Here is a 26,570-nt window from a genome sequence, read left to right as displayed (position 1 = left end):
TGCGGTGCAGGGCTCACGATTTCCATGTTCCGGGTGACAGCTCGTTATATTGTTGTGCTGTTTATAATTTGCCATTTTTGCTCTCATCTTGTGAGACTACCGGAACCGGCTATAATCTCGCATCTCTCGTTTCTGGGTTTCCCGGGGGACTTTGTCGGGTTGTTGCCGGATTTGACGATGCTTCCGCTGACCAGGATTTGCAAGATGACATCTCGCTGCCTGCTGCCACCTGGTAATGGTGTACCGTTCCATGGGTGATGTTTGCGGCATCGGACACGGATCTGCCCAGGCTTACCGCTGCTCGGTAGCTTGTATGCTGTATAGTTAACCCAGGCGGACCTGGTGTACTATCAAAGAACACACGCACTTTATCAGTGCTGGCCGGAAGATGATTCATGGAGCTGCAGTGAAACATTTTAGGACTCTGCGTCACGCCTGCTGTGCTGGGTGCAGGCGTGCTGGGTGTCCTGGGTGCTGAGGGTACAGGCCGGTATCATCGTGTCGTGCCATGACATTTTGAGTACACATTAGGTAGGCATGGTATGCTGAAACAGACGCCGACTGTGATGGGTGTATGTAGATAGTGAAGATACTCGTATTGCCAGTCTGTTCTCCGTTCATTGACAACGTATTCAAATTGATCACACTTTGAATATGACAGATATAAGAGACATACAGATACCACAGATGCCTTTGTTTGTTTGTTTATTTGTTTATTTGCTCATCACCAACAGGTACAGATAAAACCCGGTTACAGGTGAAGTCATGGATAAATATAAGATAAATCTATATAAATACACGCATCCCTTCGGACGGACAAAAGCTCAATAAAAGCCAGCTCGTGCAGCATGGAGCCTTACAGAGGCCTTGTACACTGATATCGGAGAATAAAAGAAGTCTAGAGATGTGTTGTCTCTTAAAAGCTCATTGCACCTCGATGGGATACGGCAGAAGGTATTGTTTTTGATCGTTGCCACTCGAGCAAACGGCACATGCCAAAGAGCTGGGGACCTGTTGCGTCTGACAGGTGTCGACAGCTGAAACTGATGTAGCAGCTGAGGACAGTCAATGTGGCCGTGAAACACACCGTAAAGGAACATCAGGTCATGTTGCATGAGACGTGATTTGATCGAGGGAACGTTAAAATGCTGAAGTAGGTGATCATAGCTAAGATTTTGTGAGCAAGTGTTACTAGAACAGGCCAGCCAGATGAGAAATGTGTGCTGAATACGTTCGAGTCTTTTGAGGTGAGTCACAGCTGCACCAGACCAGACCACACTGCCGTATTCGATGATGGAGCGAACATGAGCGTAAAACACAGACAGTAAAGGCTTAAAACTGACCCTGGCGCGGCGCGGGACGGCCGATCGCTGCATGCTTCTGATCAGCAGACCGACCATGCGTTTCGCTTTGGCGACCGTGGCATCTACGTGACCAGCAAAGGTCAGTTTGCTGTCAAGCACAACTCCTAAATCGCGCACCTGCGTACATCGTTCCAGTGCGGCGTCACCTATCTTGTATGATGCTAATACAGGTGAGGTGCGCAAAGTAAAAGTTATCACATGACATTTCACAGGGTTCAGGTGCAAGTTCCAAGCGCGAGACCAGTCTACCAATGCATTGATGTCAGCTTGCAATGTATGAACATCATCTTCACAGCGAACCATTTTGTGCAGCTTGATATCATCTGCATACATCGTGCACCCGTGCTTGACATGAAGCGGGATGTCGGCTGTGTAGCACGCGAACAACAAACTACTGCACACACTTCCCTCCGGCACGCCCGACAGCACAGGTGTCCATGTTGACTGCTTCCCGTTGACAACAACACGCTGTTTACGGTCACTAAGGTATGAATGAAGCCAGTTGTATGCAAGACCCGTTACGTTGAAAGACTTGTTTAGCTTATAGAGTAAAAGTTCGTGATTAACACTAGTAAAAGCGGAAGAGAAGTCGGTAAATAACATCAGTTTGTTTGCCTTCGGCAATGGCACCCCATACATCGCTCATGAAACATGTAAGATTGGTCACACAAGATCGGTTTGATAAAAATCCGTGTTGGCTCAGCGGCAGGACAGGACGGCAGTGAGACATCAGACAGTCGTAAACAACCTTTTCTAAAACTTTAGAACAGAGCGGTAGCAGTGAGACCGGACGATAGTTTTCCGGGCGACGTTTGTCTCCTTTCTTGTGCACTGGCACCACGTTGGCTTGTTTCCACCGAGATGGAAACACGCCCTGTTCAACCGAGAGTCGGCACAGAATCTCAAGCGGAACAGCAATCTCACGGGCGCACTCCCTCAGTATACGTGCGCTGAGATCATCTGGACCGCACGCCTTGTGTCTGTCCAGTTCTAGCAGTAGCCGTTCAACCTTGCCCGGTGGCACATGAAAGCTACACAAAGTCGACACGTTCAGCATTGGTGTGAGAGGCAGTGAGTCAATTTTGGAATCTGAAAATTTGCGACTGAAACATTTGTTGAAACAAACTGCTCGGTCATAGTCATCAGAATACGACACACCTTCGTACTCTAAAGTTGGAGAAGAATGCGATGAAGATTTTACGGACTTGATAAATGACCAAAAACGTTTAGGCGTTTCTCTGAAGTCATGAACTAGACCAGTGAGGTAATCACGATATTTCGAGTTCGATAGAGATTTGAAAGCGGATCGGGCAAGTGAAAAGGCACGAGAGTTCTCAGGCGAAGGGTCGGACTTCTTGCGTTTGAAGGCCGCCTCTTTGTCGCGTAATGCACATCTCACATCACGATCAAATGAGACACGCGTGCGAGTATGAGATCGAAGTCTCGACACGGTTAGGCTATCGTGCTTTATTTACCTAACTATTGGAACTACTTATATCATGTCTGCCTAGATTTATAATTTGTTTGCCAGAGTGAGAAAATTAGTCGTTCTGAGAACTCGCTCACCTTACTAAGAAGCCTCTCGAAACGCCGTGGTACTATACCTGTAGTGGTAAATACCAATGTCTTTTCACTTAAAAGCATACCATGGATGCATTAATTTCCTCATCACGCACGTGCCACGTGTAGGGCGGATGTAGATAATTAGCATTTCTCTGTCAAGTACACTGCTGCTCTAAACAATGGTATGTCCAGCTGTCAAATCCTGGCTTTCCGTTTCCTTCCTCATGCCTTTCACCGCGTGGTTATCGATTCTGTGGTGAATTTATTATTAGCACCTGGAACCAAGTGAGTCGCGCCGACTTTGCGCGTGGGTGGTAACGGGACTGGCAGCGATGGGCTGAGGGTGATGGTGGTGGAGGGGAGGGGAGGGGTGCACGCTCCTCAGGCCTTGTCCGCGTCAATGCTGATATTTGGTCCATATCAAAGCTCCTAAAGGTGAACAACGAGCTAATCTAATAAGTAAGTTTGTTGATATGGAAATGGCTCGATTGACCTGTTTAAATAACTGACGATTTTTGCTGGTTGATTTTATCACTTGTCTTAAATTAGAACGACCCAGTAAAGCTATCTGAATTTAAAACAACCCAGTAAAGTGTGCACACTATGCAAGCAACCACCGAATATTTTGCACTAACCCACTGTCCATATACTGGTCAAGCACTACGCAATACGCATGAACCTGACAAATGGCAAGGCTGAATTCTTCTGGCAAGGTCGCGGTGCGTTGGTGCTCGTGTGCCCATTGAACCTCTCGTAAATGTGTTGCGCGCTTACTCATGCACTCGTATGAGTAAGCGCACAACACTTGTATGACACCCGTCCGCTCGTACCTGTGAGTAAGCGGAGGCGGTAGATTACCCGCCGCATTTTGTGATTGGTGTATGATGACAAACATTGTCGTTTGAGGATTTTGGCTGCCTTCGTAATTTCTTATCTCGATAAGTTGCTGACTATTGTATTAGTCAACGCGTTGTCCTACGTTTCGGCTATATCAGTAGATGATTGATACTTTTTGTCGATTTAACAGCAAATTTTATCGTATCTGCATTGATTGAGAAATAATGTCTGTGTCGACTGTTTGCGAAGCTTGCGTCTGTCATTCAGGGGCGGATCCAGGAAAACTCCAAGGGGAGGGTCATGAATCGAAGTGGTGCCCCTACCTATACCCAAAATTAAAAACTCAACGGATTTCGTCCACTTCATTTTGGTGGTGCCCCCATTTTCAGTTTTTTCTTTTTATTTTTTCTTTTTAGTCAGTATCTTAACTCTTAGCCACTACCACATTTACCAATTGTAAGCAAGTATATATGAATGTGCTATGTGTATATATGTTGTGGACGCTGAGTAGTGAGTACTTACCAGGAACGTTATCAGGTAAGCAAATCGTTGTCAGTCCGACGAACTTGACCCTGGCGTCTAAAGGGTCTGTCCTTGACACTTCAGGCTTGTCAGGGGCACTAAAGTCCTTCCAGGGACACCACAAACCTGTCAGGGGCACCTACGGCCTTGTAGGGGCGCCACAGGCCCGCCAGGGGCACCACAGGCCTGCCAGAAAGCAGGGGCACCACAGGTCTAGCAAGTATACACGACAGGCCTGTCAGGGGCACAACGGGCCTGTTGGGCCCATGAGCACCCCTAGGGGCAGGGGCACCACAGTCCTTCCAGGGGCACCGCAGGCCTGTGAGGGGCACCAGCGGCCTAGCAGGGGCACCAGTCAACACAGGCCTGCCAGGGGCACCACAGACCTGCCAGGGGCACCAGAGGCCTGCCAGGAGCACCACCGACCTCGCAGGGGTAACTTGGGCCTGTCAGGGCCCAGGGGAACCACGGGCCTGTCGAGAGGCACTTCAGGCTTTTCAGGGGCACCATAGTCCTCTCCGGGCGCAGGGGTAGCAGGGGCGCCAGAGGCCTGCCAGGGGCACTACAGGCCTAGCAAGGGCACCACCAGTGTCCTGATTTTCGTGAATTTGGGTGGAAACCCACACCTAACAGATTCTCTTTGTGACGTCCCAGAAAGCCAAACGACGTCCCTGACAGATAAAAGTCGATAGGTATATCGAACACCAAAAGCAAACTAACAAAAAGAAATATCACCTCTGTAGCCTAAAAACACGGCTATGCAAAATGACAATAAATATATCCTAAGTCCTCAAAAACTCACTCTAACACTCAACTCCCCTTTCCTGGCCAACTGCCGCAACAGTAAACAACGCGGTTTTATTTTATTTTTGTTTTCTGTGCGTCAGATATGGATAAGTTTTTTCCTTTACCATGTGAAGGTAATGCTGCCATATGAAGGAGAAAAGATGTCGGAATAGAGGGATCTGAGGACGTCGTTTTCCACTTTTCAGTTTTAGTAACTGTGCAGTGTATAGATAGAAATTAATCATGCGAATATATTACTTGGACATTTATCTATAAGCAAGCAACATACCTTTTGTATCAAATTACTGTAACATATTTAATTATTTTTTCCCCTCAGAAGGTCACAGTAACGGGTTAGCGCTGCCCATTGAACATGCCCTTTAAAAGTAGTCAATTTTGCATATGTTGATAGTGGTTGGGGAAAAAGTTTAATGTTTATCTGTTTGAATTAAAATAAGGCCACCGAATTTCAACAGTATTAATTCAAGTATGTCGTCCTTGGCTTAAAAATACACGCAATGTTGGGGACGTCGATTGACCTTGTTATTCCCATTTAATCGACGTCGGTACAAAACTGAAAAGTGCACGATGATTTCACATTTTTTCCAGCCAAGAAAAATTCAGCGTCCACCTTGGAGTTTTCTTCATTGAATTTCATAACAGGAAGCTATGGAAATTAATTTTCCGAGCCGTTTTCCACCTCTTTGTTTGGACGTCTGTTTTTTTTACATCAGTCCTCTTGCTCGATATGATATCCCTCTTATGACGTCAATATTTAGTGATAGCCGCTGGCTCTTGGGCTGATTTTTGTTGCAGCATATTTGTTGTTGACTGTTATGTACGATCATGGACAAGAACTAGACATCTTCAAAGTGTTGTTTTGGTGTTTGTGGTGAATGCTTGAATTTTGTATTTTACTAGGGGTAAACTGGCATTACTTTGTGTCTATATATGATCATTTGAGGTGCCTTGAGGTGGTATTAGTCAATATTGCCAGTGAAAATCGCTAATTTAAGAGATTTAGGTAAGGGCTTCAGTGGCTTAGGCTCCGCACCGATATCGACGTCCTTTTGAAATAGCGACGTCCTCGCAGCTTCAATCACACTCTCCGAAAATCAATTTCAGGACACTAAGCACCACTGGTCTATCAGGGGCACCACGAGCCTGTCATAGCCAGGCATCTCAGGCTTGTCAAGGCCCAGGGGCACCACAGGTCTGTGAGGGGCACCAGCGACCTAGCAGGGGCACCAGTCAACACAGGTCTGCCATGGGGCGCCACAGACCTGCCAGGGGCACCACAGACCTGCCAGGGGCACCAGAGGTCTGCCAGGGGCACCACCGGCCTCGCAGGGGCACCTTGGGCCTGTCAGGGGCACCACGGGCCTGCCGAGGGCACTTCAGACTTTTCAGGGGCACCAGTCCTCTCCGGGCGCAGGGGTACCAGCGGCCTAGCAAGGGCACCAGAGGCCTGCCAGGGGTACCAGCGGCCTAGCAAGGGCACCAGAGGTCTGCCAGGGGCACCACAGGCCTAACAAGGGCACCACGGGCCTGTCAGGGGCACCTCAGGCTTGTCAGGGCCCAGGGACACCACAGTCCTTCCAAGGGCACCGCAAGCCTGTCAGGGGCACCAGAGGCCTGCCAGGGGCACCAGAGGCCTGCCAGGGGCACCACAGGCCTAGCAAGGGCACCACTGGCCTGTCAAGGGCACCTCAGGCTTGTCAGGGCCCAGGGGCACCACAGTCCTTCCAGGGGCATTATAAGCCTGTCAGGGGCACCAAAGGCCTAGCAAGGGCACCACAGGCCTGCCATGGACACCACAGGCCTGCCAGGGGCACCACCGGCCTTGCAGGGGCACCTCAGGCCTGTCAGGGGCACCACGTGCCTGCGGGGACACTTCAGGCTTGTCAGGGGCGTTACAGTCCTGTCAGGGCCCAGGGACACCAGGCCCGTGGTGTCCCTGCTAGGCCTGTGGTGCCCCTGGCGGTCCTGTGGTGCCCCTGTCAGGACTGTGATACCCCTGATAGGCCGGTGGTGCCCCTGGCAGGTCTTTGGGCCCCCGGGCCTCAAGGGGGGGCATGACCCATGTGACCCCCCCCCCTTGGATCCGCCACTGCTGTCATTTCCAATGACGTTATCAATAGTCAGGACATTTGCTATGATAACTTATGGAATAAGGCGTGTCTTGCTACGTCAGTAGTTGACGGTGTTGGCCAAAAATAAAATCGACAGATTTCCGCAGCATATACACCCAATTCTCAAACACCATTTTTCCTGATGCCATGACTGAGGTCACGTTTCTGTTGACCATCACGACATCTTATTGATGACGTCTCTGAAATGCCGAACGACTTACTTCTCTCGCGCCGCGCGCGTCATTTCAATATGTCCGCGCTGCGTATATGAACCCCCTGCACTCCCGGTGCAGTCTGTGACGCCTTTGGTCTCACAGTTCGGTGGTGACGCCCCGTTCTGCTGGTGGTGTTGTTTTACACCACCGTCACCGAGAGCTGCTCCTGCGTCACCACCTCGGGACGATTGTTAGTGTTGGAGGCCTGCGCGTACGACCAGCGCCAGACGATGCCTTCCGTCAAGACGCTACCGTCAAAACACGTGAATACGGGTCACGTACTGACTGACACGTAGTACTATCGGACCACCCAGGTCGGTGGGTGTTGATGGTGTCTGGTCTCCCCCTCCACTCGCTAAGGGCGGTTCACACGGGTGTCCGACCTCGCTCCTCACCGACTGACCTAACCTTATTACCGCCCTCGGCCGGCCGGCAGACCGGATGTGCCACGACCCCGGACTTCCCTCGCAGCGGAAGCGGTCGATCCGTCTCCCGGAGGTGGCTGGTTCGTCGGCTGGCCGGGGCCCCGACACTGCGCGCCGACGCCGCTCGAGCCTCCTCCACCGCCTCGTCTCTGAGGTGTGACGTCAGGCCGGGCTTACCCAGACGGGAGTGACGTCACACTGGCCGCGTGGTTCCCCACGAGCGGCGCTACTACAGCACGACGGTGCCGCCGGCGGCCAGTGTGTCTCTGCGTCTGTTCGGGGTCGCACGTAGGGCGGCCCAGTCGCAGCCTCAGAGCACGTGCTGCGGTGTGGAGGGAAGTGAGACGGGCACGGAGGACTGAAGGAGCTGTGGGCGGAGGAGTGCCGGTTTCGTGGTGGTCTGTCGCCCACGAGGTGATACGCTGGAGTGACTGACCGAACGTCCTTTTACGTGGTGCGACGAGCACTTATTAGTGAGTGTCACCGACGGGTGGCATCGCTGGACTTCGCGAGTGTGGTAAGTTGAAGCAGACAGACATACACCAATGGCGTGCTCGTGGTGGCGTGTTATGTCCAAAAACATGACCCCTATCCTGCTGTTGGTTCAGTTTTCCTCACCGTCTGCTGGCCCGACCCGATGCCGAAATAGGCTATGACGAGGAGCTGCAGTATGCCGTGATGTTTGCAGACTGATGCTCAGTCTTATACGAGCATTATGACTAAATCAAACAAGGAAAATGATAGGTGCACTACTTTATTTTGTTCAAATGTTTCGCTGTTATCTGTATCCTATTCAATAGTGATTCGCCTAGCCTTTTCATGCGATGTAAAGCATGATTCACCTCAGACAGGATCCCATAGTGTCCTTGCTGCTTTTTATTTGGGCGTGGGACCCGTCCGTCGGATCCGGCACCGCTGGTGATGTCACCGTCACGGACGCTCGGCCCGTCACGGGCGTTCGGACCATATCCGTCGGGCGCTCTCAGCCTGTCTGCTCCACGCCGTCATGTGGCATACTTGAGCGCCTGATGATGGCAGACATGGCCTGACGTAGTGTGACGTGACGTGTCGCTCTATGATCCGTGATGTCCGCGATCACGTGGTCACGAACCCGCAGTCGGGGCAACTCGTGACTACTCCGTGATTTAAGCGTTCTTGGTTCTTCCAAAGTCTCATCAACCATTCTCGGCGTTGTGAAGGACGTTCCGCAATCCGCATGGCTTTGTTCAGCTATGCGTGAATCCTGAGTGACGGGATCTTCCCTTCTTACCTAAGAACGAGATCATTGAGTTTTCCCCATAATCTCGCCTTACGTAACAATAACCTCCCTAAGGACATGACATGTCTTGTAACCATCGCGCGGCATGTCAGGCTCCAAAGGGGCGTCCCTCCCGCCGGTCTTTCCGATGGTGTCACTGACCGGTGGGCTTTTGTAGCAGCGTGAGCCGCCCTCGCGTGCTGCTCGACGGACGATATCTGGTGGGTGGTGGCGCCTACACGATAGCGTTATCGACGGCTGTTTGTGGCGGCCTGTATCTGTATCTGTGTATCTCGGTACACGGCGACAGATGGCTAAAGCGCAGCCATTGTTCTGGTTGATGCAAAGGGGTGACGGCACAACGTGCAGGATGACATCAGGTGTGCCGAAACCAGTCGCAGTTTCCGGTTGATGCTGATGCTCTTCTGATGTGTTTTAGTCGCTGTGATGGGTTTATTTGGCAATCAAATGTGCTCAAATGTGATTGGTAGGCTTTTGTAGTGTTTTGATCGTTTGTGCTGAAGACAACAAGACAAGCGATGTTTCTATGCGTCACATCTACGGTGCCAAAGCTAGCTCGGGTCGGACCCAGCATACGCCTGTGTATGTAGCTCGGTCAACCGGTGATGTCACAATAAAGCCGTGGGGGTGGCTAGCTGTCACACATGTGCACCTGATGCTCAGGTCTGTTCACTTTTCCGCCGTTTGGTCGGCGTGCACGTGTGGCGCCGCGTGTGGCGCCGCGTGCACAGAGCACGGTGCACGGTGCACAACCACAGCCGGTGCACGGCTGGGTCACGCGGAACATTCGCGGCCACCCGACGGGATCCGCCCTCGATGGATGAACTGTCAGGTGTGCACACTGTTTGATCCAGCCGGTAAATGGTCTATGGCTCAATCAGTCACTATGGAAACGTGAAGGCTGGCTGTATGTGTATGTGTAGGCTGGCTGTGTAGGCTGGCTGTATGTGTATGTGTAGTTATACCGAGGTGTTCTAACTTTGCGAGTAGTCTGTAAGATCGGAATTGAACCACGACATGAAACATCCTATTCATCACACTCGTCCTGTCTCGCCACCCCGCCGTTTTATCACCCAACCCAACTTCATCTGGCCATCGTGTTGCCGTGGCCTCCTGAAGCCTGCCGGCCGGTCCGGCGCGCCTGTACCGTGAACGGACGCGGTGGAGCCACGCGCGATCGCAGTCGGATGCTCCGGTGGTATGTCGCGTGCAGCGAACACCATCGCCGCCCGCCCGCCGGCTGGTACCCACCGCCCGCCTCAGGATCCATCAGCGTGGCAAGTAGCCTGATCTTGTGCGATCTTAGGACACTAGATTCTGTGGGTGGGGTGCGAGTTTTGTCATAAAAGTTTGATAACAAACTTGCTATTTCCAGTCGATTCATTTTATCAGACGAACGTTTGCTTTCATCCGTGGTTGTAAGGATCAGATGCTCTATTTACTCTCCTAAATGCATCCATTCTGTCACCATAAACATCATTGGGACAGATACGGACCCGGTGGGTGCTATCAACCGTACCTCGTCTCGAGCTTCTGTTCGTGTTTGTTTACAAATACATGGCGAAGCGAGCCCAGCGCCTGTGTAATGTTTGCTCAACTTTCGGATCAGCTGCCATTTGCAGACTGAGACATGTTACATATCGTGTCCGGATTGTATCGATTTTTAGCAGCATTATCGCCCTGAAATCGGGCTTTAAAACGTCCTAGTAATCGCCTGCTCACGTGGGGAGTTGTCATATCATGCACAGATACTGGATCTCACGGATTCAGACCAAATGGCAAGTGCATGTAGGTTCTGTTGTGCCTACTTGGCTCTTTTGTGAAGCATTCTTTCATATTGATATTCGATTTTGATCCTGTGTTTCATGGATATCCTTAGATATGGTTGTGCATGCTCCAAATTAAGCCACCTTGACCAGCTATCAGCAATACCAAATAAATATGCATGCACCGGCTGTAGCACCGAGTGCTATACATATATAGCCGGTAGGATTCAGGGAATACAGCCCAGCCCTTACGGAGTCTCTCGTGACCTGGGCTAATGTTTGCGTCTTTAGAACTCGACACTCTCCGAAATTAATCCTTAGAATTGCTTCAGCGGTCGAGTCCCTTCCCCGTCCATCTATCATCGCCTCTGGCGTCATTTCCTGCAGTCTGACGGTGCTCCCCCGGGGATGGATTTTCCACGGCGACATCAGATGAGCTCACCAATCGCCAGTGTCCATCCCGGGGCGTCTTCACGACTGTCAACATCAGGCCGGCCAGCGGATACGCCACCTCGCCATCGGAAATGATGACCGCGAATGTGTGGAAAATATTCATGAGCTGATGAGTCAGGGGTTGGAAAGGATTCCGTGACGGTGATGCCAGGAGTTCGTCGTGCTGCACGCGGAGAGATGTGGCCCGATCCGCCCACGCGTTCTCCGGGGAGCGTGACCGTGACGAGCATGATAGCGGTCCTGTGATGGACTACGACTTCGCAGGTCCAGTGATGAACTAGTTAGAGGGAACGAGACTTTGCTGCGTTGTGGCGTTTCAATCCTAGGTGTTCGGCTTTCACATAGTATTTGGAATTTGTAGTGTTCAGACTTCGTGTAGTGCCGTTATTGTATACGTCGTTGTTGAGTGTCACGAGGCACAAATCTGACGGCTGACGTGACCTTTCTGTTCCGGCAGTGGACGTGATCGAGACTGACTTGGAGTTGGCCGACGGCGACTCCAAGATGTCGTACGGGCCGGCCGATCCCGTCGGCGCCTCGCTCTACAGCCACGCGCCAATGCACTACGCACCGCGACCGGAGGACTACGACCCCGTACTGCGCGCCAGGTGGGTAGGGGATTCAGTGGGCTGGAAATACCCTACAACTCTGTGCTACGCGACAGGTGGGTGGTAGAGTCGGTAGGCTTAAAATACCCTACGCTTACGCTCGCTTCGCACGAACGGGATGTTAGTAATACCCTACACCATACGTTCGCTGAGTGCGAGACGTCCCGTACTTCATCGCGCTTAAAAAGTTTTGTTTCGAATCCCCCTGCGACTAGCATGTACACTGCTGGACAGTGGCCGTGACATGTTACTTAGCTCTGTGGCCAGACGGTCCTGTGTATCTGTGTTCAGATCTTGCGGTCACAATCTAGTTTGGATGCAGTTTGGTGGCACACGTGGAGGATCTTAGCGTTCGCCAGCAAAATTTAGACCCGTTTTACCTGTGGTTCTTTTGGTAAACGTGTTTGCGTCACTTGTAGCTGGTTCGGCTACAATAAAAACGTCAGGAGAGAATAGAACTCGGTGACACTTTCCTTATGGATGCGCTCAAAAGTACAAGACCAGTGGCGCTCAGCTAGCTTGCTGCGGTGACGCTAAACATTTTCCCTCCATAAATTACCGTCCTATGGATCACAGCGTACTATGCCTGCACACTGCGTGTAAATCAGACCCGAGGCCATCATTATCCACAGCCTATGGCTCGTTTCAACCGCAAACTATTTGTTTGTCATCACGCCCAGTGGCTGAGTGATAAGTAGCCGGTTAACGGACACCTATCGCCGTGGTGGCGCCTCCACAATCACCGAGCAGTTTCATGGCTCACCGCGGGCAGTATATCGTCCGAACAGGCATCTTGTCCAGGGTCATGTCAGTCGTACCGGTTGCAGCGTTCCTGACCGCTGACGCTGTTGAATATATTTACATTGCAACATGCAGTGTAGAATAGACCCCATCTGTCTAGGCATATGTTTACCGAGAAGTCACATCACTGCTGGGAATAGATTATAGATGCTCTCAAAGGAAGTGTGCGTCATACTCGACCGGTGCAATGTACTCTCTGTTACCCTCAGGGCTCCGGGGGTTATATACCATACGGTTGCCTCTCATGCAATAATTAATCACTGTCGGCTCGAAGCTCATGCTGTCATTCATTTCTCTATAGTTCATAAGTACTCGCCGTCATCAACGATAAGCTGTGCGCATGTGATGTCACCAATGCACGCTATTATTGAAGTTACCAATTACCATGATAACCTCCCATGACGTGGTCACTTTTCCTCGCGGTGTATGTGCGACGGATCCCCTAACCTACCTCTTCTCTCCGGCAGGCGACAAGCCAAGGTGGTCATCACCGAGCAGCCGGCCTCCAAGGCGCTCCGGTTTCGGTACGAGTGCGAGGGCCGCTCGGCGGGCAGCATCCCGGGCGCGCACTCGACCGCCGACAGCAAGACCTTCCCCAGCGTCAAGGTGGTCGGCTACCGCGGCCCGGCCGTGGTGGTCGTCTCCTGTGTCACCAAGGACCCGCCGCACTGGCCGCACCCGCACAACCTGGTCGGAAAGGACGGCTGCAAAAAGGGCGTCTGCACGGTGAACCTGAACGTGGAGACGATGTCTGTGACGTTCCAGAACCTGGGCATCCAGTGCGTGAAGAAGAAGGACGTCGAGGACTCGCTACGGCAACGGGAGGCCATCCTGGTCGATCCCTTCAGAAGTGAGTGCTACGACCGGGATGGGGAATAGTGAGTTAAATATCAGTTTCTTTCGAACTGTTCGGTCATTGAAAGCTACGTTCGATAGGTTGTCCTCAGTGCCCACAGTTTGGCTAATGCAGTTTTGGTAGGTTTATTCTAATTGGGTTGCCTTACTGCCCGTAATAAACGGGCGACTTTGTCACGAATGTTAGAGTATGTTTCTTATTGCATTCACGATGCACTATATTTAGATTTGCATTTAGCAAATGGAGACTTGTTTTCACTTGAGTACTGTCTAAAAATCGAACGAATCGTATCACTTGTTACCTCCAAATGCATTACCGAACACGGCACGACTATTGGGAAACTCGATTTATGTAATCATCGACTCCATTTGAGAACAATTATCCCTCTAGCCGCTAATATCCCTGGAAATTAGAGCATCATTCATCCGTTCAGTGTATTGACTTTTCGTGCCGTGTTTTGGCCGTTTTCGGCTCGGCTGCCTAGTGCCTTTATTTCACAATGGATACTCTGTCCCCCCCGGGCGGACATTCTATTGTTAGCTGTCGGCCCGGTAAACCGGTTTATGATTACCTCCAAAGCGTGACACGTTTGTGCGGGTTTTCCAGGTACCTTGCTCGAGGCACCCATGTGTCCGCCAGTCCATGCCTTGTGCTCTTATCTCATTGGCTTGAGGGCTTGCCCAAACGGCTAAGCGAGGATGTCTTACCAGTTAATCCTCAATGTCTCCGCTCTTTGTTTCAAACGCGTTCTCTGGATATCTAGCTAAGTCCGCCTGTGGATTCAGGATCGTGTGGATTCGGTGGAGGAGATTTGGCTGGAATTCCACCAGACGAGTCGTGCCTGGCCCAGTCATGGTCGGGCTTATGTCCCCCGTGACCCGACGGGCTCTTTATTCGCACTGTTGAACTGTGACTGTAACGGGCCGCGCCGGGCCGGGCGGTGACGCGGCGCTTTCCCGCACCATTCCGTCTGGCCATGGCAACAGCGGCGGCGGGAGCAGGTGGCAGGGGAGGCTGTTACCTAGCCGCCCCCGCGACTATCTGATCGGACGAGCACCTCGCTCAGAGATCTCCCGCCGCGCCCTGCCCGGTCTCTGCCGGTCGCTGCTACTCTGCAGACTACCTCAGGCCGGCGACCGGTGCGGGCCGATGACGGGTCGGTGCACGGCCTTGGCTGCGCGCGCGCTGCCGCCACTCGGGATTCCCAGCCCGCTGCCGGCCGGTCACGGTTCGCGCCAATTTCGGCGGCGCGCGCGCACGTGGAGCGGTGAAGCGGCGCGCCGCGCCTCGGCGCCGGAGCGGCCGGTGGCCAGCCGTGTCGAAGTCCGGGTTCCTCGCCTCATTCCGGACATGTGTGCCACTCACTCTCTAGACTGGCTCGGAGTCGAGTCTGGGTTCATTCAGATTCAGATACGGACTCGTATCAGTCCACTTCACACCCCGCAGCCTGACCCGGGGTCTGAGTCCAGGCCGGGCCCGGTCCGGTCTGGACCCGTGGCGGCTCAATCCGGAGCCTGGCCCGGCCTGGCACCGATCCCCCGTCTGTCACACCGGAGCACGGGGAGGGAGCGGTGCACGGTACCGGTGGGTCGGCGCCTCTGATCTGGGATGAGCGCCCCGCGCGGTGACAGTCACCCGCTGCAGAGTGGAGGGCGGGGAGCGGGTATCCGGCTACACTCGCTGGGTGGATGGTGCGAATGGGTTACATGCTGCACCATGAGGATTCCGATTAAACGACTCATAGCGAGTCTAATTTTTTATTCTGCTCATTTCCTAGTCCTACCCTCTTCGGTTAGCTTCACCAGTTAGTTGATGTAGCTGATTCAAATGAATACGACCTGCTAACCTCGCCAGTGCAGTTGGTTTATTTCGGCCGGGGACGTTGTATTGCTAGGCGCCCTGTGTTTGGATTCACTAAGGCCAGACGCGGCTGCACCAAGTGCTCCTGCGTTGTCGGGTAATTTATAGCTGTCTGATCAGAAATAGCGCCGGCACGGGGTCCGGCTCTGCGATGTGTTACGTGGTCCGTGGTTTTAGGTGGCTCGTCAGCCGGCCTAGCTGGTTATACGGCTAGATACTACGCACGAACACTATCTGATGGTTAGGACTAAGTGCCGTGACGTGGGATTATCAACTGCATTCCTGAGTTTCTGAAGATCTGACGCATTCAGACGTAAAGCTGCGTTATGAATTTGATATCTCGCCGGTCTTTGTGTTGCTGCACCCTAGGTCCTCGAAGATCAGAGCTTCATATAAGATCATTGGCGATGTGGCGGCTGATTCCTACTTACCAAGTCTCGATGAGGTTACAAGCTAACATAGCGTCCATTATCCTGCTTTAGCTCCTCTTAGCGCCTCACATTACCCACGCCTCTGCATGTTGTGTTGACCTTGTCTGAGATCTTGACTGATACCCCTCCCCCCGTTTTACCAGCTGGGTCCAGTACTGACACTCCCCCCCCCCCCTCCATTTCAGCCGGGTTCGACCACCGGCTCCAGCCGACGGCCATAGACCTGAACACAGTGCGACTGTGCTTCCAAGTGTTTGTCGAGGGCCACGAGCCGGGAAAGTTCGTGGTGCCGCTCACACCAGTCGTCTCAGACCCCATCTTCGACAAGAGTGAGTGGTCTCTCTCTCTCTCTCTCTCTCTCTCTCTCTCTCTCTCTCTCTCTCTCTCTCTCTCTCTCTCTCTCTCTCTCTCTCTCTCTCTCTCTCTCTCTCTCTCTCTCTCTCTCTCTCTCTCTCTCTCTCTCTCCTCTCTCTCTCTCTCTCTCTCTCTCTCTCTCTCTCTCTCTCTCTCTCCTCTCTCTCTCTCTCTCTCTCTCTCTCTCTCTCTCTCTCTCTCTCTCTCTCTCTCTCTCTCTCTCTCTCTCTCTCTCTCTCTCTCTCTCTCTCTCTCTCTCTCTCTCTCTCTCTCTCTCTCTCTCTCTCTCTCTCTCTCTCTCTCTCTCTCTCTCTCTCTCTCTCTCTCTCTCTCTCTCTCTCTCTCTCTCTCTCTCTCTCTCTCTCTCTCTCTCTCTCTCTCTCTCTCTCTCTCTCTCTCTCTCTCTCTCTCTCTCTCTCTCCCACTCTCTTAACCCGCGAGTTGCTGGGGGGGGGGCGTTAAACGCCCCCACTTTTTTCGCCGGGCCATAGCATAAAAACGGCGCGCCGCAGGCGCGCCAAATTTTGGGTACCTGTAGAGAATTGATTGAAGTTTATTGTGACAAAGTTTCAAAAAAATCGATCGGAAAATTTTTGAGATATCGAGGTTTTAGTGACGTCATGATTTCTGAGTTTTCGACCAAAAACGGCATATGTTCAAAAAATCATATAAAATCACAGAATAGACATACAGACATGCCGTAAACGCCATTAGACTGCCAATACCATGAACAATCAAATGGCTATCTTCGATTATTGATTATCGTTCCGCATTTTCCAAAATCTGGAACTGAATCTCGGCAATTTCTCGTGTCTACTTCACCAACATGATACATGCATTTTTTAAATTTAACTTTTTGAGCCAAACACGTACACATATGATAAAATGAATGTCACCATCGTGTTCTACGCCTCAAATTACCCATAAAACATGTGTCACAGGCTGCGAATATCAGTTTTGATTTTCGGGGATATTTGCCTACCCGGTTGACCTGACCTTGACCCTGACCTATGCTTGACTGACCTTTACATGGAGCTGACACTCTTGTAGGCCTTATATGATGGATTGTGCACCGTTTTGACAGAGTTTATGACGAGAGGCGCCAATTGCGAAGTCCTGAAGTCCATGCTACTGAAAGCCCGATTTCAGGTGTTTGACCTGACCTTGACCCCACCTGTGACCTCAAAATTCAACTTTAAAGTACTCATCTGAAGCGTCTCGTCGCGTTCTTTCGTTTGCCGCCTCGTGCGTTTCGCTACGCCTATTGGTTCTCGAGTTATCGGCTGGGGGCGTTTAACGCCCCCCCCCCCCCCCAGCAAACGGTGGGTGGCGAAATACCCCAGCAACTGCCGGGTTTAACCCTCGCCCGCACATGCCATTTTCCCATCCTAGAACGCACATGGGGGGGGTGGTTGCCACCCCCCCCGCGCCATTTCGTTCCTGTTGGAGATAGAGCTTAGCAGTAAAGACCAAAAAGATTCTTTGGGAAGAGACGAATCCAATGATACCCAGTTTTACCTTCTCAGGTCAGTCATTGACCTTCCAGGTCAGGTCAAACTAAAAAATGTTGCTGTTTTTGGTCACCGTTGGATATCAAGTGTGCTGCTTATCAAATACCGATGACGATGCTGTTTTCTGGTGCCAAGCCAGCTAGATCCTCTTTGTCACACTACCCGACCAGAATTTTGCTGCTGAGGTCATTTCAGGTCAAGTTAGGTCAAGGTCAATTATATGTGTTTGTATGTCTGTGTGTGTCTGTGTGTATACTGATGTGTGCACCGATTGTTTTTGGGTCCATATTACATGAAATCATGATCTGAGAAGCTTTTACCAAAAATGCAGTCAAAAAACTTCAAAAAAGTAAATTCAGCTTGCCTAAAACGCAATTATCTTAGGTGACCTAGGTTGACCTTGACCCTGACCTTGACCCCTGTACATCGTCAAACAACATGTTCCATGATAGGTAGGAGGTAAGACTGGCAAAAAAGGCCGAAATCAGGGTGTCAAAAGCTCATAAGGCCCATGGCAAACGCAAGATGTTGAGAATTGGCCATTTGGGTCATGACATGACCTGAAAAACAAGGTCATATCTCCGAAACCAAAAATCACAGAAACTTGAAATTTTCAGTGGACATCAAGAAAGGATAGAGGAGCAGCTATACGAAAAATCAGCCTTCTAGCTCTAAAAATGTTGAGTGCAGAGCAGAAAGACTACCTGGGGGGGTGGCAACCACCCCCCCCCCCCATGTGCGGGCGAGGGTTAAGGCCTGGCTACACTATGCGTTTTCTTCGTGCGTTTTTTGCGTGTTTGCGTGTTTTGCGTGATATCGTTCTAGAAAAAAGAACGATATTACGTTTTTGTGATGTTTTTCACCTTAAATTTTAGTTACATAAGAGTTATATTAGCTTTTGTATATAACCAAAGTAAAAATTATATTGTTTATAACTTTTTTCCTAGAACGATATTACGCAAAACACGCAAACCTGCAAAAACGCACGCAGAAAACGCATAGTGTAGCCAGGCCTTTACTCTCCCACGAGTATTCTATGTTCTGCGTTTGACCTAGCGTCTGTCGTGCCTGGTGCCAACATCCAGCTCGCTATGTGGATTCACACACTAATACCTCGTAATTATGGTCATCCTCAGAGCGTTGAAGCGTTAAATAGTAACAGGCAATGGCTGAGGTGTGGCGTTAATAGCCTGAGCAATCATATAAGGTGTGGCAACTGGTAAAACCCACGACCTAACGGTACTTTAGCTACACTTCTAGTTGAGTACTAGCTGGATACCAGCTGCTACTCCATTGCTATGTCCAGCTGATATTTTTATTTTATATGTGCTATTTAGGCTTTTCGTTGGAAGTGTTCACGCCTCTGTCACTAACCTCCCACCCCGCTCACCACTGTGGCCGTTATACTTCTGTGGGTTTTCGCCGCCGTGCGGTCAGTCCGGGTTGTCGTGCGGTGACACGTATTACGTCACTGGCCCCGCTGGTCTTACGTCACTGGTCCACGCTGGCCATTCAGCCGCTTATCTCGGCGGCATCAGCTCTCTCGCGGATCGTGGACATGCTTTCTTCGTGACGATGCTTTAATGACATCACTGGGAGGGATTCCCATGAGTGAGTAACGGGGCCCAGGCAGGTTGGGACCTCTGTCTGTTCGGGTCGCAACCCTACATACCCGGGTGGATGTATCGGCGCTGACTGGTGTCGTTGTGTGTTTCAGAGTCGATGTGTGACCTGGTGATATACAAAATGTCTGACTGCTCGGCGTCAGCGGCAGGAGGCAGGGATATTATCCTGCTCTGCGATAAAGTCACCAAAGGTGAGGACGCGCCCGTCTGCCCCACGACCGGCCTTTTCCTCCGATTCCGGCCTGTGAAGTAGAAGAACCGTTAGTCGCAGCGTTACTGTCAGCATTATCAGCAACATACATATGCCATAACTCCCCTTGGAGTTCTGACTTAGCACATCTATGCATTATCCAGTATTCTGAAAGGGAGCAAGAATTCGAGCAATAGTGAGCTCGATCACATTTATTTGCTGTAGTCTATGAACTCCAAAAATGTGATGCAGCCGTGAAAGTGCTATTGCCACTCAAGACCTATAGCATACACTAAGAACAGTGTGAACACATTCGGCATGGTTACTAGTTTCGGTCTACACCACAGCACGTGTTGCGTGATTTAGGAAAAGCTGGATAGCTTGCTTTCCTACCATGTGGGATTCCCAATCCAACCGAAAAATTCAGTTTCAGGTATGAAATAGTTGCGGTCGAGTGGCATGTCAGGAATTACAGCGGAAACATGACTGAGTTTGATTGATCGGGCCTGACTGCCAGTGAAGCGGCACCATTGCATAACTGGGTTTTCCGATGCGGCAATCAACAACAACAAAAATGCCGCGTGTCGCTGTCCGACCTTCCTGGAAAAGGATTGACGTCAGGCACGTAGAAGCTGGCCCGGCTGTTATTTCCAGCTGCCGTCGGCTCCCAGTGTTAGTGACGCACATGTGTTAGTGGTAGCCCGGTCTGCGGCCGCACGAAACACTAGGATCAAAGTTCAGCGGCCAGGGTCCGTCTTATGCGTCGGCTGAGCTCAACTTGTTATACGTAGAACAACATTGCATGTTTCGAAAGAAGGCTGTTGGAAGTTCAGTCTAGACATTCTAAGGATACAAACGATTAGTTTGGGTGATTCGCCATTTCTAAGTCAATTTCGCGCGATGTTAGTTCAATGTGAATTTTTCATCTTCATCTCGAACCACTTCCCACCGGGCTGCTTCTTCATTCCGAAAAATGGCGCAGTGTTGCTCAGTCTTCCATGGCCAATGGGCGCATTTGTCGGCCGCTGCTCTGTTATAACGGTACTCTCGTGCCCCTGGGCCCGAGAGGGAGCGGTGGAGCAGTGGAGAGTGAGGCGTCTCCTGTATGGTATATAGGGCCTTGTCCTGTATTAGCGGCGACACCTGCTGGCTGGGTGACAGGGAACAGGTCCGGGGCGACATCTCTGCTGAATGATCTCCGGATGGGGTGACAAATGGACTGCAGGTCCTTTCGCGGCTGGTCTAGTTGTAGGTGATGTTAGTTACGCAGGCTAGAATGCTCCTGTGACTGTCTTTTGATAAAGTAACGGTAACACATCCCTATGCGTCCTTTTCAAGCTTCTCGCGGAAATCGAGTGCCTAAAAATCAGCCTGTCTTGAGAAAGCCAGACAATCAAATTATCTCCTAATTGTGCCGCACTGTGTTACTGTTCTATAGACATTCACATTTGACCCAGGTCACTCATCTTACCCACTTTCCGCGTTTTTCAGATGACATAGAGGTGCGGTTTTTCGAGGTGCGCGACAACCGACTCTACTGGGAGGGATTCGGGGAGTTCCTGCCAGCAGACGTACACAAGCAAGTGGCGATATGCTTCAAAACACCCAGATACGCCAACCCAGACGTAAGTTCCATGTCATGCTAGCGGAGTCCCTATCATTCGCTTCCCAAGAACAGTCAATTAAACTTCGTGCCAATTTTTATTTGGCTTGAATTTATAGTTATAGAAACGAACGTATTATTATGTTTAGATTTTTGTTACAATTAGAATCTTGGTGCCTATGTAACCCCATAGCAACTGACACGAACCTACCAGTTTTTTTTTGTGTGTGTGTGTTCTCACAATTGTCACGATAGTCCCGCAATGCAGTCAGTACCCGTCACTGTACCCAGCCCCCTCAGCTAACCGTCTCCCTTCTGTCACACAGCTGGACACTCCGGTACGGGTACAGATTCAGCTGCGGCGGCCCTCGGACAAACAGTACAGCGAGTCGCGCGCCTTCACACTCACACCGGTCGACTGTGGTAAGTGCAAGGAACCACCAGGCTCGGGATAGGGCCATGTGGCGAGTGGTTAGGGTACGGGGCTGAGAAGTGAGAACACTTACAGCAGAACTGGTCAAATGCAGTTGTCATTGGGACGTTATGATCTACGTAGGGGTCTTATGTCCGGTTATGGTACATTATTTAGAGCTGTTATTTGCTTTAAAAAAATCATTTATATCTGTCACAGACGGGTTTGATGTGTAAGTGGAGTTGTTGCATCTAAACATGTGTCATTAAATGTTACTGCACAGATGGAATAAGATAGATATTGTAATCACCGCTGTAAATTAGAGTACAACGGGCAGCTTATGATCTGACAAACGATATTCAACTCCCGTCTATGCACATTGCACACCGTGCAATTAATGAATCAATCTAAATCAAGTCACGAAGATGCATAGCGAGTGCATTCCGTACGTGAAAATATAAATAATCAACGTAGCTGGCGACGAGCGTAAAGTTAAGTGAATGCAGCTTCAGCGTGTCGTTAACACGTCCCGTAATGCCTTCACGTCTCATTATCTCCACTAATAAACTCTCATTCTCCATCAACAGACGGCATTGAGGAGAAGAAACGGAAGATGGCCCGTAACTCGGACCGCCTGCACCGGTTCCTGGCCGAAAACCTCGGAGAGGGAGAGGGTGAGTTATAGAAGCCGGACCACGGCGGCCGGGCGAGGCTGGCCTTTCCCGGCGTACCTCAACTCAGCGTGACGAGGCGCCGGGCCGAGCATTGACGCTCGGCTGGCCAGGTGGGCTGAGGGAGGGTCGGGGAGGGAGCCCTGTTGCTGGGCCGGTTAGCGGAGCGGTGACGGCCCGGTAGCGGGCGGAGATGGGCAGACGATCTCAGGGTGTCATCCCGGATCCACGCCGGCCGGCCGCGCGGCGGCGCGGTAGCTGCCCTCCTCCCACGCGGCCGTGTCCCTGTGTCCGGCCGGTCCGGAGCGGCGGCACGGGCTTCCCGGCCGGCCTGTGTCCGCCTCTGTCGGCCGCCGACACCCAAACCGGTCGGCGGCGCGCGGGCCGGCCCGGCCGACGACCGGCGCGCCGCCGCCGGCGCGGCCTTCCCCAGCCGGCCGGCCGGCCTTGGCCGAGGATGTCCGGCCGGCTGGAGCGCTCCGGCTGGTGACAGCGGTCCCCGCGCCACGCTGCCATCCTCCGATCACTTCCGGCGGTGACCGGTGCGCCGCGTGAGCTGCGGGGGAGGGACTGCGGCGGCGGCGCTGAGCTGGCAGGTAGCGGCCGACAGTGGCCGCCATGGGGACCGCGCACCGGTCCGCCGCCGCCGCCGCCGGCCGCTGGGGAATTCCAAAGTGGCCGGTGGCCGCGCGGGGCGGGAATTACTCCAGGATGTGGCCGAGCGCGGCTGTTTACGCGGACCGGAATGTTGCTGCATGATCGATGATGCAAACCGGGCGCGGCGCCGGCAAAAATGGCCACCGACGGCCAAATTAGGTCCAGCCCGGTGGCGCCGGGGATTAAGGCCGAAAATTCGGGCTTCCGTGGAAAGCATGGGTGCAGGGGTTTTGTGAAAACCCAGCGCGTCTGCCTGAGACCGGTGCGGTGGGTGATTTCGGCTGAATTTTCTGTTGTCTGTTGGCAGGTCAGCAGTCGTTTGATGCCGTCGGCGCCCGGCCGAAAATGAAGGCGACATCTCGGCACCGTCTGAAGACCATCAAACCGGAGCCAGTCGGTAAGAACTAGACTACGATAGAGCATGCAGGCTCTATCCCGGAAACATTTTCGGCCTTTTGGATGGTTAAGTTTAGGCGGTAGTCTTTTCCATGAATGTCTCGTCATAATTTTGTGTTTTGGTTGTACTCTTTAAGGTTACGTTGACAAGAATTTGGGTTCCACCGTTCCGTGCTTCTATCCTCAGGATACTGAAATCCTACTCCTCCACGCCACAACCCGGCTCCGGGCTGGACAGGCAACTTAATCTCATGCGGGCTGCTCCCTTGGAGCGGCACCGCTGCTCCCGAGGGAGCGCACCCCGTAGCCGGGTGCAGTGAGTGCCTTGGGGCTGGGTGGCCTGTCATCTGGACGGGCTCAGCCCCGGCGACTCACTAGGGTGCCTGCCCAGACCAATGTCTCCCCCTATATCCTATCATCCTCCCGGCTCTGAAATGGTCTCATTGGACCGAAAGGGCCTAACCCAACAAAATAAAAAAATGACAAGAATTTGGCGTTTTGTAATTATTACCAAACGAGCGGAATTATCTTACGCGATTTTTAAATTCGTTTTAAATTGACAGATAACATCACGAAAAGAAGTGTACGCGTCCTAGTTTTATTGCTGCTTTTGTCATCATTACAGCACAATGCTCCCCATAACGCGTCCAAGCAAAACTTTTCCTCGATTGCTCCGATCAACTCCCGAAGCTCCACAGATATTTTAACCACGCTTTCTCTCTCTCTCCCTGCAGACCCGGTGCCGGAGCCGATGTACCCGGGCGGTGACGTGCCCGCCCAGGGGATCGTCTCACCCACCAGTATGTCCGGCGGCGGCATCGTGCGCCAGCCGACCCCCTACGAGCTGCAGCAGCGCGCCGCCTACGCCGCCCGGCTGGCCGCGCCCACCGCCGCCGCCGCCGACCTGGTCAAACAGGAGTACCCGGCCATGTACGCTCCGGGCAGCGTGCACCGGGCGGCGCGGTCCCCGCAGCAGCCGGGCGCCGCGCCGGCCTCCCCGCTGGGCGCCGCGGCCGCACCGCCCACCAGCGCGCACCAGCTGCTCGACCTGGACACGCAGCGGCCGGTGAGCTCCTCCATCATCGAGCTCGACCTGAGCCAGCTCAACTCTGCCGACCTCAACATGCTGAGCTTCCCCTCTGAGTCAGAGGCCAACCAGCAGGCGATCGAGGGCCACCTCTCCAGCAACCTGTCTCAGAGTCTCAACTTCTTGGACATGCCGCCGCCGCCGCAGGCGCTGCCGGCCGAGGAGCGGCCGGACGCGCAGATGGACAGTTTTACCAGAAATACCATCAGTGAGCTGGAGTTCCTCAACCAGCTGAGCAAGAAGTGAGCTAGGGGCGCGGCGCGCGGCGCAGCGTGATCTCGCAGTGGGGAGAGGGACGGTGAGGGAGAGAGTGAGAGAGCGCGACGGACGGGAAGAGGACCTGTGTCGACATCCTGGGGACTTAGTCGTGGGGGAGTGCTAACGTGTGCTCGTGTGAGTCTGCCGAGGGCTCGATGTCAATAGGCTGTATTATTGGACTGGCGCGGTATGCATGATTGCGGGCTTTATAAATATGCGACCTGTTTGAAGAGCTTTACATGTGCATGTCGGCTGCGGCAGCAGCAGAGTCGCCGGCGCGATGCATATTTGGCTGTGCTGCGGGCAAGGTCACTGTTACGACTCTAGCAGCGGGGCGGACTGCGGAGCGTCGGCAAGGCTTGTGAACGACGCGCCGAGAAGTATAGGCACGGCGGTGTGACCGTCTGTAATGTGGGGGATGTTGACAACGGCATAGCCGTTTCAGTGTAGAGATTATCATCGCACGGGACTAGACAGCACAAACCATCGCGAAATGCCTGCCATATGCGGAGATATGCAAAGCTGTAATTTATGGGGTTGTGCCGGAGCCGTCTCTCTAGATCTCCTGATCAGAGGACAGCCCGGGCTGGGGTAGGAGCGCGGTGCATGATGGGTGGAACCTGTAAGGCTTGTGACAAGGCGGGTAGAACACCGCGGCGGGACGGCGCCGCCCAGCCAAGTGTTCCCATAGGTAGTCTGTTATCGAACGTCGCGACTCGCTGGTGCAGAGTTCCGTTTCGTGAGGTCTGGATGTGACCGGTGTGGGTTTGCCCGCCCTCCGTCTTCGTTTGTCTTGGTGTCGACATTCTGTCACCAAATGTCACGCCGTGTCACCGAAATGTCGGCGTGTAAAAACCGGCGGTCGGCCGGTGTCAGCTGCTTTGACGAGGCTTTCGTGATGTCCCTTGCGCCATTCAGCGTTTCGATACGACCTTTGCGGAGTGCTGCGGATGTGATCCGTGCTAGGTAGGTGGCGCTGTATTTTTATAGTTCTTGCTGTCAATACTAGCGGTGTTACGACCCGGTTCAAATCATGTTCAAATTAGCCGGCTCCTGGCTGCGGGCATGGAGTTTATATCAGCGTTGAACGTTTTCTGAATTTTATACGCACTGTTCCCCACACGCCATTTGGTGTCTGAAGTGGCGGCGGCTCTGGCTGCGGGTCCACACGGCACACCGCAGTTTGGCGCTGCAGGCGGCGCGATCGGTGTGAAGTGCGCTTTAGGTGTTTCCCGCTTGGCCGCTGTGCTCGGCACCGATCATCACCCATTTCACCGGCGTTCTGCGGCTAGGAATGCGCGCTGTGTGAGATTGTTACGCCCGCGGCGAGTGAAAACGAATACATGTTTCGCTGTCCACCTCATCGTTTGTTATGTTATGTGGCTCGTCGATGTTGGGAGGACGGGGGAGGCCGACTGGGACGCAGGGACGGGGCGGACAGCGCGGGACCGCGGGGGTATGGTTACACCCCTTCTGCTCGCGGCTAAAATGCTAAAGCGGAACGTCCAAAAGCTTTTGCATTGGCCTTGACCAGGCCAGGCTCAGGGGAGGACCTCGAGGGTCACGGGGTCATGCCCCGCCCCCTGCCCTGAGGGTATGAGCCATAGGCTATTTTTGCTGTTTTATCGGAGAATGGCGCCATGGCGGGCTGCACAGGCGCTGAGAGTGTAACCCATGTGGCACTGATTCGGTCATCGCCCATCCCATCAGCGACAGGGGTGAAGACGGGAGGTCGAAGCCCTCGGTGCCGCCCCTTCATTCCGCGGAAATGAGGAGTTGGTGGGATTTAAAATTGGCGTCGAGCTCCAATTCTGCACCAAGTTTTCATATTCTACTAGACATTCTCCATTTGATTCTTAACTGAAAATTAAGTTTGAACCGACCTGCAAATGAAACATACAATTTGAT

At 52.5% G+C, this 26,570-nt stretch overlaps 1 protein-coding gene across 1 annotated transcript; it reads left to right on the top strand.

The window, feature by feature from the left end:
- Positions 1 to 8,101: 8,101 nt before the first annotated feature.
- LOC122375441 (putative transcription factor p65 homolog) lies at positions 8,102 to 26,020 on the top strand. The gene is made up of 10 exons (XM_043354826.1): positions 8,102 to 8,361; positions 11,800 to 11,950; positions 13,219 to 13,601; positions 16,084 to 16,227; positions 19,481 to 19,579; positions 21,070 to 21,203; positions 21,508 to 21,604; positions 22,181 to 22,267; positions 23,229 to 23,318; positions 24,052 to 26,020. The coding sequence occupies exons 2-10, from the start codon at positions 11,847 to 11,849 to the stop codon at positions 24,648 to 24,650; spliced, it is 1,737 nt and encodes a 578-aa protein (XP_043210761.1). The 5' UTR covers positions 8,102 to 8,361; positions 11,800 to 11,846; the 3' UTR covers positions 24,651 to 26,020.
- The last annotated feature ends 550 nt before the right edge of the window (positions 26,021 to 26,570 follow it).

Source organism: Amphibalanus amphitrite, unplaced genomic scaffold, assembly GCF_019059575.1.
Source record: "Amphibalanus amphitrite isolate SeventyFive unplaced genomic scaffold, NRLGWU_Aamphi_draft 001840F_arrow, whole genome shotgun sequence".
NCBI classification, from domain to species: domain Eukaryota; kingdom Metazoa; phylum Arthropoda; class Thecostraca; order Balanomorpha; family Balanidae; genus Amphibalanus; species Amphibalanus amphitrite.
This window is presented reverse-complemented; position numbering and strand designations above follow the sequence as displayed.

What these genes read in the sequence shown, in the direction of transcription:
- LOC122375441 (XM_043354826.1), top strand. Translation starts at nt 11,847, where the DNA reads ATGTCGTACGGGCCGGCCGATCCCGTCGGCGCCTCGCTCTACAGCCAC. An exon ending in CTGCGATAAAGTCACCAAAG is followed by an intron (nt 19,580 to 21,069) that starts GTGAGGACGCGC and finishes CGCGTTTTTCAG; the next exon opens with ATGACATAGAGGTGCGGTTT. An exon ending in AAACCTCGGAGAGGGAGAGG is followed by an intron (nt 22,268 to 23,228) that starts GTGAGTTATAGA and finishes GTCTGTTGGCAG; the next exon opens with GTCAGCAGTCGTTTGATGCC.